We start from the raw sequence: 11,426 nt of genomic DNA on the forward strand, positions 1-11,426 counted from the left end.
CTGGGACAAACCCAGCTTGGTCATGGTGTGTCGTGCTTTTGTCATTCAATACTGTGCTCTGTTACTATTTTGTATTTAGGGACATAATCAAGACTGTCTTCTTGTCTTGTTTTCCCGTACTGGCCTCGTCTATGTTAGATTTTGCTTTTAAGGTAACATTAGGCTCATGCAAAGGAGTGAGCGAATGTTTTTTCCTTTCTGAAAGAGTTAACATGAGATTAGAATTGTCTATTCCATGAAAATGTAGTAGAATATACACAAAGTCAAATCTTTTGGCCTGATGGGGGAGGGCGTGTGTGTGTGCGCGTGCGTGTGTGCGTGTTCGTGTGTGTGTGTGTGTGTGTGTGTGTGTGTGTGTGTAGGTAGGTAGGTAGGTAGACGTTTAACTTCTGCCTTTGTGTTTATTATGTTCTTCTTAGTTTGGGCTTATCTGTCTTTCTGTTTGTAACATTTTTTTTTTTTTTTTGGTCTTTCTGAGACTGGCCCTCACTATGCAGTTTAGGCTGGCCTTGATCTTAGGCCAGGCCAGCCTCGAACTTGCAGAGGTCCTCCTGCCTCAGCCTCCCAAGTGCTGGGGTTACAGGCATGCGCCACCACACCAGGCTCTGTGATGTCTTAAGTTTATCTGTAAAAGGATAACTACTCTAGTAAGTTGGACTGCCTGACCTGCTCATCTGCTTGTAGGTCTGGTTGGGGATTCTGTGACTTCCTGTGCGGGGGGAAGGGCTCCTTCACCCTTGGCTGCAGCTCCCTAAGAGTAGACTGAGGTGGTCCTGGGAGGGGGTTAGGGGTCGGGATTCCTGCGGGAGAGAGGGCAGGGAGGTCCAAGGAGCTGGAAACGTGCTCACAAGTGCCAGATCCCCGAGGCGCGCTCTGGCCCCTGCAGCTGGTTCTCACAGTGTCCCAGAGCCAGGCATGAGGTCATTCAGTCTTTGGGTCATGGGAGCAGGAAGCACCGAGGGGCAGGGGCTGGGGGTGGTGTTAGGCTGCCTGGTTCTCAAGGGAGCAAAACTGCCCAGACCTGCAGGGCCGTGGGAGGGAGGAAGAGGAGAGGCAGGACAATTCCCATCCCTGCCCCTGTCTCCTGAACTTGAGTTCCTGCATCATGAGACTCATCCTGGATGGAATTTTCCTGCTGGAATCAGTTTTGGACGTGACCCAGCCTATTCCTATCCCCTCCATTAGTCTTCCTGTGCCTATACTGGGGCTGGGGATCTGGCCCTAGACTTGGGGCCTTCCTAGGAGGGAAACAGGAACAGGAAAGAGCTCTTGGCTGATGGCCTCTGATGGACCTCACCTTCTCCAGGACAGAATAAGCCCTGCCTCTAAAGGGTCTACCTGAGGTGAGGGCAGGAGGGATCCTGCTCCCCAGGCAGCCCAGTTGGGCCCAGGATGGGTTGGGGGGAGTCATGTGGAAGCCTAGAGAAAGCAGCCCTGGGCCTCTGAGGAGTGTGGCACCAGTGGAACTGAAGCAGAGCTGTTTTCCACCAAGAGTCTGAGGGCAGTGGGCACATGGAGCTCCCCTAGCAGCTCTACTGGTCCACACCTTTAACCTGGCTCCTTCTGCTCCAGAACCACCTCCCGGAAATGCCTTCCCTCACGGGAACTCTGTGGATGCCACAGGACTGACCGGAAGTTGATTTCATCTTGGCGCCAACAGCCTGTTGATTGATGATGGTGGCTCCCAGAAAGGAATGGTTAATCAGACACCTCTACCAGGGCTGGGAGAGGAGGGGAGAAGAGGGAGCTGCGTGAGGCCCACAGCGGCACTGTGCAACCCTGGGGGACGTGGAGAAGATCAGCTTACTGCAGTTTTATGGGGTAATGTTTTTTTTTGGGGGGGGGGCCTCCACCAACATCTTTTATTAGTATAATTTATACAGCAGAATCACAATATCGGTTCACTGGGGGTCAAACTACAGTCAACCTAGAGAATTATAAGTATAGCTGCTTAGCTAAGATTGATCCAACAGGGAAGTGAACAGTTGAGATGTGTTCTCACCTTCTGCACCTACTCCCTTGAGCTCTCTCTCTCTCTCTCTCTCTCTCTCTCTCTCTCTCTCTCTCTCTCTCTCTGCCAGCTCAGCCCACCCTGGGGGCAGGGTGGTGCCAGGAATCGAACTGCGGTCCCTGCGCTTGCCTAAGCTTGCCTAAGCAGGCACTTTAGACCACTGAGCTATCTTGCCGGCCTTGCTTGTCTACTCATGTCTACTTAACTTAGCTGTCTGTGGCACTGAGACCGGCAGAGACTGCCCAAGGGGATATCTGCATGGCTAAGCATGCTCCCAGACCACATTCTCCTTGGCTCACCCCAAGACCTCTGAACTGAGAGCTCCGTGTTTTTATGGGGTAATGTTAAGGTAGGAAAAGTATCAGCCCCAGAGCCAAGTAGAGAATAGACCATGGGCTCCACTACGTTACTTCTTAAAACCTGAGTCCTGCTAGGGCGAGGCAGGCAGCAGGATGCCTGCCTGCTGACCACGCCCCAACCTGGTTCGTTCTTTGTCAAGTATCAGAATCCCACATATGCACCCTGTGCTGGGCAGCACCTGCCCTGGCGTCCAGCTGCTGGGCTCCACCACTGCTGTCCTGTGCTTCCTGGGGCCCAGAGTGGTGGCCTAGGACCTGCGTGGCTGCCTTCTCTGCCCCACTGCAGCTACCCGACTGCCCTCCCCAGCCCATTTCTCTTTCTGACCAATGCTTTTGACCTGGATTTAGAGGAGAAAACCAATTTTATGATTTCCTCAGTGAAAATATTTTCTAAAAAGACCCATTTTGAACCTTAGAAAGATTATTTTTTTTCTTCTTCTTCTTTTTTTTTTTTTTGGTACCTACCAGGGATCAAACTCAGGACCTTGCACTTGCTAGACAGGCACTTAAGCTGCTGAGCTATTGCCCCAGCCCTAATTATTTTTTCATGTAAGTAAATTCATACATCAGGTCTTTTGGCCGGTTGTCTTTGTTTCTGCTTCAACAACATTTCACTCTTGCAGCTGCTCAGTGCCTTCAGACCTGACCTTGACCTGGCTGAATTTTCTCCTGGAAAGGATGTGCATGGATGTGCCCTCTACCACGGGCCCTCCATATCACCCTGACCACATCACTGTACTTCACATGACCGTGGTTGGTTCCCTTCTTGTCTCTTGTGGATGGTTCCTCATGTGAGCCTTCAGGCAGGAGCTTTGCTTGTCCTGGGCCCTGTCTGTCCCCTGCACCTGGAAGGCACTTGTCGCCCTACAGGTGTGTAGAAGCTTCTTGAATCCACCTTGATTTCTAGTTCTAGTTCCTTATTCCTGGCCACTGCTCCACCCAGAAACTGGTAAATCCAAGGACCCCTTCCTGATAGGACTCTAAGTAAATGACTGATGAATGTATGTTTCCCATCTGCTAAGGGTTACAGAAGGACTGACTCAAGCCTTGGTCCTTTTTGCAAATGGACCCAGAGGATCCTGACCACCAGGGGCTGTGTCAGCATGCAATGGTTTCCCTTTCCCACTAGAGGGCGGCCATTCCTCCTGGGTGACTTCAGGGCCCTGGAGGTGGGAGAAGACAGTTTCCACCCACTGGCATCCGGGAACATGCCTCAAGGGTCCTTACAGCCCCAGGCCTTCTCCCAGCACAGACTGACCCAGTCCCTGCAGGGGCCGGGCCTCCACTTGCTGGGTCAGAGAATTCCCAAGGAGGGACTGGTCCCCGTTGGCCCCTGCTTCTGCTGGAATTTCCCGTTTCCTGGAAAGAGCAGGAGCTCATGGTTGCTGTCACTTTAACAGAAGCTAAGAGGATGCAGCCTGTGGAAGACCCCTGAGACACCCCGATTTCTGAGTTCAGAGTTCTAGTCAGCCTGCGAGCTGGGTGCCCTCTGTGAGGTGCCATCTTGGCTGTTGCTCTGTTCTCACGGTGCAGCCTTTGTGTGGCTGGAGGCCTCGCTCCTTCTGTGCCCACTGCGGAAGGCACCGCGTCTCCAGCACCCCGTGGCGGAGCTGAGCTGAGATGGCCCAGGGCTGGGAATGTTCTCAGAGCCCTTCCATTTCCACCAGCCTCATTTCAGCCTCCCGCACTTAACCTTCCAGCCCCTGGGTCACTGTCTTCTCCCCTTCCCAGAAGCTGATGCTCCTTCAGCTCCCAGGGTGGCAGTGGGAGGATTCAGACGATACAGTGAGCAGCTCCAAGCACTTGCCCCAACCATGTCCCAGTCCTCTATCCCAGCCACATCTAGGGCTTGTCAGACCCGACCCTGTCCTTAGTGGTTCAGTCTGGGGCTTGATGTGCGTGCGTGCGTGCGTGCGTGTGTGTGTGCATGTGTGTGATCTCTGTGTGTGTAGGTGGAGAGTCACCCAAGGCCAAGGATCAAATCTGCCCAGTGGGATGGGCCCCCTCACCTCCCCAAAGGATCCTCGCTCTCACTGTAGGAAGTCAAACTGGTGGGAGCTCCTAGCTGCTGCCCTGCACTACATACCTGGGTGCGCACTGGCTGCTGTGGGACTTCACAGCTGCCCCCACTTCCCCAACTTGTTCTGCGTGTGCACATGGAGGCTGGCCCGCACACCCACGGGTGGTTTCCCATCTATGCACCCAGCCCTGCCCTGGAGCGCTGTACCAGAGGGCTGGTCCTCACCTTCCCCATACAGAGATTCCTATTCACCTCCTGTTGTGAGAACATGATCCTGGAGTGAAAGGAAGGTGCCAGGGGTGGGTGAGAGCAGCTAGCATCTGGCTTTTCCAGGGCTGCCCATGGCCAGACCCTCGTGCGACAGACACTGTCTGTACAAGAACAAATAAGCAACGGACACAGTTTCCTCAAGTGACATATCTCAATATAATCTCTAAAACTCTATGAATTGAACAGATAAAATACCTCTGGGCTATTTTGTTACAAAATATTTGCCATTTGGATTAATTGCTGGGTGCAGCCACCCTGCCTTTCCCTAGAGAGGCATCTCTCCAGCAGGGTGAAGGGTGCGCGCAAGGAGGGGTGCAGTGAGAAGAGAGGTCCCCCAGAACTCAGGGACAGACAAACAGATGGTCACCAGGGAAGCCTATTGGCTACAAGAGCGATCCTGGCAGGCTCTGGTGCACAGGTGGTGGGGAGGGGGAAGGTCCAGGACCCAAGTGTGTGGAGGAGGAAGATACCTTTGAGATAGACAAGCAGACAGAGAGCAGGCTTCCAGGACAAGTGGTGGACGGCCCACTTCAGGTCTGGCAGTGCGACTTGCCCTGAAGGGGTGAGGGAGCTAGTTTCATCTCCCACTCTTGATGCTGGACTTGGGCCAAATGGATAAAATGGGAGAGGAGCCCAGGTCCCCCAAAGTAAGGCCTAGAGGGTGGATGAAGTGGGGCTGCCTCAGGGTGACGGGTCAGCACGGCACTGCCCTTAGTCTTGAGAGGGCAGGAGGGCCCCTGAGCATCTCTGCTGGGCCCTCTGGGAGGCCCTGATGTGGCTGCTCCCACAGGGAGGCCAGAGGACATCCCTAGTTTCTGGGGAGGAGACAGAGAAGGGTCCCAGCCTATCCTGCTGACCAATGAAGGAGGAGGCTTCAGCAGCTGGGAACTCCAGCTTGCCCATCGGTGAGGAGGGCGAGCCTCATCTCCTGTCCTGACTCTTCCTGGGTTGGTGTGGCCAACCCCACCTAGTCTCTTTCTGTGCAGGAGGCCCTTGTTGCCCACGGAGCCCAGCAAGGCAGGATGGGCCTCTGACCTGGGCAAGGGGCTGGGTGCCTGCACATTGAGTCAGCCCTGAGACCATGGTTGCTGCCACAAGGGAAGCTGGGCTTTGGCCAAGTACGCGGGGGTGGGGTGGGGGGAGACAGGCATTGCTGTGCCTGCCCACAGGAAGTGGGCACTTTGCTCACACAGGGAGCAGGTTCAAGGCCCTGGCAGTGGGTGTGAAGCTGTCTGTGCTGTCCCTTCCTTCTTCAGCAGCCTGGACGCCAACGGTGCGCGCGCCATCAGTACCTTTGGCTGCACTTGCCACTCACGTTCTTTCCTACCTCATACCTTGCTTCCTGTTCACAGTTTGGGCTGTTTTCAGCCCCTCACTCATGAGTCCCCCACTCCCACCCCCACAGCTCCGTCACCCCTGGAGACTCTGATGTCTCCCACCCTGGCTCAGGGTCTGGATTGTGGGCCCCTCTGTCAGCTCTGTCACTCTCCTGCAGGCTCCTGTCCAAGCATCTCTGTTTGGCATGGCCCCTGGAGGGCCTGAGGCAGCCGGGATGAGCTAAACAAATGGACTGATGAGGCAGTCACAAGGGACACAGCTAATGGGTCCCAAGTTATGGAAACAGGGCTGACAAAGCCAGCGCCAGAAATAAACCCAGTGTGTGATCTCACGGTGACGTCTGGGTGTGCACACACGTACACAGGAAACTAGGTCACCTGGCCCCTCGGAGGGTGGGGATTATTCTTGCCTCCTGCCTGGCCCAGGCTTCGGCGGCATCGGGCACGTGCCAGGGCTGGAGAAGCCAGTATCTATCACATTTCCTTGGAGGCTTTCTAAATGGGCTCTGAAAGGGAGGGCTGGGATGTAGCTGCAGGCACAAGACCACAGTGGGGCCGCTTGCAGCACACGGTTTCTGCTGTCTGTCCTCGGGCTGGGGCTTTGCGGACACCTAAGGCTGGCTCTCTGCCGCTATTCATTATGGGAGGCCAGCAGCCCTGCTTGGCTCTCTTTTGTGACATCAAGGGACTCAGCCAGTCACGCCGGAGGCATTCTATGCCTTCAGAGAGGACTGCAAAGGCTAAGACTGCTGGGAGACTTGAGTCCCCAGGGGCCCCACTGCTCCTGGTCCAAGTTCTTCCTGGAGGCCACTGAGTCATGCAAGGGGCAGCCGGGACTCTGAGCCCAGGAGAACCTCTACCAGAACCCCCACTGGGTAGATCCCCTTGTTTCTGTGGAAACAGTGGAAGAAACTAGCCTGGTTCTCGTGTGTTTACATGCCAATGCCTGTGTGCACTTGGCTTTGCCTGGGTCTTACGGGGGCTGGCTGGGGAGCTACTAAATGACTTTTAAAAGCACATCTTACAGAGACAGAACCTCATAATGTCATGGCCCCACTGAACTGACGTAGAGAGCCAAGTGTTCCTCTTGCCTCCTCCTCTCAGAGCTTTCTTGAAGCTGGGGCAGCTCTTGAGAAGGCTCTTGGAAGAGGGGCCCAGGACAGCTGAAGTCCTTGAGGACCCAGGAGCAGCTTCTTGAGACTGGTGGGCCAGAAGACAGGGGCGTAGAACCAACTCCTCCTTTGGCCTCCTGCCAGCTGGACCCCCAGGGAGCTGGGGCTACCCTCCTCACTTAGCCCCGCCACAGGTGCACCTGGCTGTGGGCCGCTGGCCACCCTCCATCCTGGGCATGCTGCTGCAGCTGGTCACCCAGGCCTCTTGCTCCTGCTCATGGGCAGAGGCTTGGCCATAAACAGACTTCAAGCCTGCAAGCTACTCAGCCCCTCAGCTCGGAGTTTCCTTGCTCCATGGCCCAACTGGGAAGAGTGGTGGCCCGAGATGTCACCTTGCCTGGCTGTGCAAGGCCTTGGGAGAGGGAGGCGGTGTCTCCAGGTTTGGGGGTGCTTGCTGAGTAAGGGCAGGATGGCTGGATCAAGCATGTCCACATGCCAGGGATCAGGGTTCTCTTTCCAAACAGTGGTTGGTGAGCAGGAATGCCAGGACATGGGGTGCAGCTGAGTCCCCCTCTGGTGGCCAGCCTTCCCAGGGCAGCAGCCTGCTGGGGGCAGAGCTACACCAGGCTCCTGGAGCCGCTGGAGTAGCGCCTCCGGTGCAGCAGGGAGCCGGGTGGGCAGAACTGGTGAGGGTGGTTGTAAGGGGGTGGGGGTGGAGGCAGCGGAGGCTGGTGGATGACCTTGACCGGGGACCCTGGGCCGCCCAGAGGTGTGGAGCCGCAGGAATGAGAGGAGGACGAGGTGTAGCAGGAGAGAGCCTGGCTCAGCAGGGGCTCCATGCGTGCCAAGCAGGGCTTGTCCAGGACAATGACCTTGACAATCTGCTGGCACTGCACCAGGGTGCCTGGGGGTGTGGGTGGCAGCGGCGGCAGTGGTGGGGGCTGCTCTCTCAAAGGGCTAGGCTGCGGGTCTGGCAGTGGCGCTGGCGCTCCCCTCTCGGTCCCCAGCCTGGAGTTGTGCTGGGACGTTTGAAGCCTGTTGTGAATTGACACCTAGTTTAGAAACAGCCAGAGAAGCATGACACGTTACAGACGAGTTCCCAGGGCTGGGCGGGCTGCTCCGAGCCTCCCTTTGCCTCCCTCCCTTGCACCCATCTCTGCAGCCTCTGCTCCACTCTGTATCCAGAGGAAAGCCGGCTGTGACCCTGGTTCTTCTGACCAGGGAGAACAGAGCTCGGAGCCTGAGGGTGGGTTAACTATGTCTATCATCAGAAAGACGGGCTCCGCCTGCCTCTCTAGGCATGAAGCGTGAGAAGCTGGCAATGCCTGTGGGTCCTCCCTGCTTCCCAGTGCTGAGCTTAGCCAAGGAGGGCAAAGCTAAGCATTTCTGATCCTTCCCAGATCCCTTCTCCCTCCTGTTTCTTTAAAGAGAGAACCTCATCATATTGATATCACGGAAGGTACCCAAACCTCAGAATGCCAGAGACCACTGAAGGGGTATTCTGGACCTGTTCTGTCTTCCCACACACCATGTTCTGTCTTCCCATACACCATGTGTCCATGGCCCTACATTCAAGCCAACCGGCACATCTGAAGGCAGAGTTGGTTGCCAGAACCCACCTTCCTTTCAACCCGAGCTGGGTTCTGGTTAAGGCTACCTGGCAGCAGGAGGTGGGGAGAGTCAGAGGGACTGTGGCCTTTATCCCTGGGGTGCAGGAGGAGGTGTCCCAGGGCCCTTGGGACACCCCCCCCCCCCGCAGGCCACAGGGGTCAGTGTGAACTTGCCTGGCCTTGTCTTGCTAGCAATGGGAGGTGGCAGAATTGAGCATAGGGATATTAGAGCATTCTAGAAAGACAAGGATGTAATTCCTCCCCATGTCTCTACCCCCAAGTATCCCAAGTAGGAGCTGTGACACCGTACAAACCCTCCAGACACCTAGACCCTGTGGGGAGGCTGAGGCCCTGGCTCTCAGGATGTTTTCAGTTGGTTTGCTGTCTGGCCTGGGCTCTACCACCTACAGCCCGCTGCTCAGAGCACAGAAAGGACATCAAAGCTGCAGGCGAATAGACCTTAACCCAGGTCAGCCCTGTGTCTTTGGGGATCCAGCACTTCCTGGCTCCACTTGCTGGACAAGGGAACATTGCCGAGGGTGCTCCTGGATCTGACCGCTCCTAGATGCTAACGCCCCTGGCAAGGCCTGAGCTCTTCCGCTGCTCCAACACAGTAGTCTGCGTGTTGCAGGCTTTATCATCCTCACACTGAGCCACACTTTTCCAGCCCCAGGATCCCCTAAATGAGTGAAGACCCTTGCTGTCCTGCTGAGACACACAGCAGACAGAGAGCAGACAAAGGTACAGCCAGAGGCCGCTTCATCTTGGGGACCTCTGTGATTCTTATCCTAAAGAAGGCCTCTGTCACCACCACTGCCGAAGGGCATGCATGCACTCCCAACTGTTCAGGGAGAGAAACGTGGCCTGAGGCCACCAGACCAGGCTAAGAGAGCTCTACCTCCCTTCACAGCCACCCCGCCTCAGGCAATGCCTGGCCACCCAGTCCAGACCAAGGGGCTGATTTCTACTTGGCTGATGCTTGACCTTCAGCCTCTGGCCTCAGCCTAGGCTTCCTGTCCCACTCCCACGTGTGGGCTCTGCCTCCACTGTGGGTGCCCCCAGCCCCCCAACCCCAGCCTGGGTCCTTCATCTTTAATGGTCAGTAAGTGAAAAGCAGGATGTGACAGCAAAATTGTGTTTGCATTGTAACCCTCTTCTCACTCCCTGTGCAGGAAAGAGGGAGGGAGGGAGGCGAGAGAGAGAGAGAGAGAGAGAGAGAGAGAGAGAGAGAGAGAGAGAAAGATGAGTAGCAGGTCAGAACAGCTCCGAGAAAATGGACAAGCGCCTGCCAGAGGGGTCGGCCAGGCAATGATGGAGAGGGCAGAGGACGAGAGCTTGGGGTCCAGCAGAGAGGCCATGGGGCGGCAAGGCTGTCCTCTGTGCAGGGGAGCGGGGCTGGCAGGGCCCTGGAGCTAGCTGAGGGGAGGGGGCCTTGCAGATAGCCACACGGCCCCTCAGGACAGGGACAGGTGGAGGGAGGGAAGACAGACTCAGATCTCCAGTCCCCAAGGTCCCTGCTGCGCACCTGGGGCCAGGGCAGGGGCAGGGCTGGCAACTTGGAGTGTCTATCTGCAAGGCTGAGATGGGCAGCTGTGGGAAGATGGGAGAGGAAGGTGGGGATGGAATACCCACCCAGGGGCTGGCCAGCTGCCGGGCGGAAGCTCCTCCGAGTAGGGGTGCCTGCTCCGGACACTCGTGTGTGGGGGTGGGGGCCGTGGGGGTGGGGAGGAAGCTGAGCTCCTAGGGCGTTCTGCAGTGACCAGGGCTCAGCAGCCTGGCAAGAGGGGCTCCTTCCTCACATCTAGGGGGCCTCCAGCTGGAAGTGGGACTGGGAAAGGTTTGTCTGTATGAGCAACTGGTGTCCTGGTGGCAAAGATGCGGGTTGGGGCTTGCCAGGGTGCGGGGGGGGGGGTGTCAGTGTGGGGGCTGTGGCACAGCTGGACTTGCTGGGACAGCTGCATACTCCCCCTCTGGGAGGACCTTGGGGCCGGCAGGGACCCGCATGTCCTTTCCCAGTGTCCTTTCCTTCCAGGACAATCCCAGCCCTGCTCAGCCACATTCACATGTCCACACCCCTACTACAGCCACCTTCATGGGGGACCAGCTGGTTCAAAGAGAAACCCCTTCTGTGACCTCATTCAGCACTCCAGCTTCTGAAAGGTGTCCACAGAGCACCACCTGGGACCTGACTCGAGTGACTCTCCAGGGGGAGCCCTGGCTCCCTCACATGGGGGAAAGGAACACAGGGTTCTCTGGCCAAGCAGAGCTTTGTGTAGAGGGGAGTGGGGTACAGGAGGACCGCTGTGAGGTGCGGTGGGCGGGCTCCCTGGGAGGGGGCTGGGCTGGGAGTGGGCGGAAGGTGCTGGCAGATTAACTAGACGCTGGAAGAGTGGTGTTACTCGTGCTAGCAGTAACTTTTAATTGTATCTCTTGAAATGGGTAAAATGGTGAGTCGGGCTGGGGAGGCACTGATTAATACCTGAGAAGAGAAACAACAGAGAAGGTGAGAAGAAGGACAGGGGGCACGAAGACACTCGCCTGGATGCGCCAGGCCTCTACTTACCTCCCCGGGGCTGTCCGTGGGCTTCTCCCCCAGCGCGGCGTCCCTCTTGGCTTTGAAGGTAAACAGCACAGCGCTCATTCTCTACCAGTCCCGACTGGGCCGGCCCACCCTCCTCCTCCTCCTCCTCCTCCTCCTCCTCCTCCT

General features: G+C 56.7%; 1 protein-coding gene across 1 annotated transcript in view; it reads right to left on the reverse strand.

Moving 5' to 3' along the window:
- Positions 1 to 7,442: 7,442 nt before the first annotated feature.
- Positions 7,443 to 11,426, reverse strand: part of Iqsec3 (IQ motif and Sec7 domain 3) — a 104,292-nt gene continuing 100,308 nt past the window's right edge. Inside the window, exons 13-14 of the mRNA XM_004633396.2 lie at positions 11,283 to 11,332; positions 7,443 to 8,161 (exon numbers count right to left, since the gene is read on the reverse strand). Coding sequence (XP_004633453.1) covers positions 7,727 to 8,161; positions 11,283 to 11,332 — 485 coding nt within the window. The 3' untranslated portion in view covers positions 7,443 to 7,726. The remainder of the gene's footprint in view (positions 8,162 to 11,282; positions 11,333 to 11,426) is intronic.

This window comes from Octodon degus, unplaced genomic scaffold (genome assembly GCF_000260255.1).
Source record: "Octodon degus isolate 3935 unplaced genomic scaffold, OctDeg1.0 scaffold00054, whole genome shotgun sequence".
NCBI lineage: Eukaryota > Metazoa > Chordata > Mammalia > Rodentia > Octodontidae > Octodon > Octodon degus.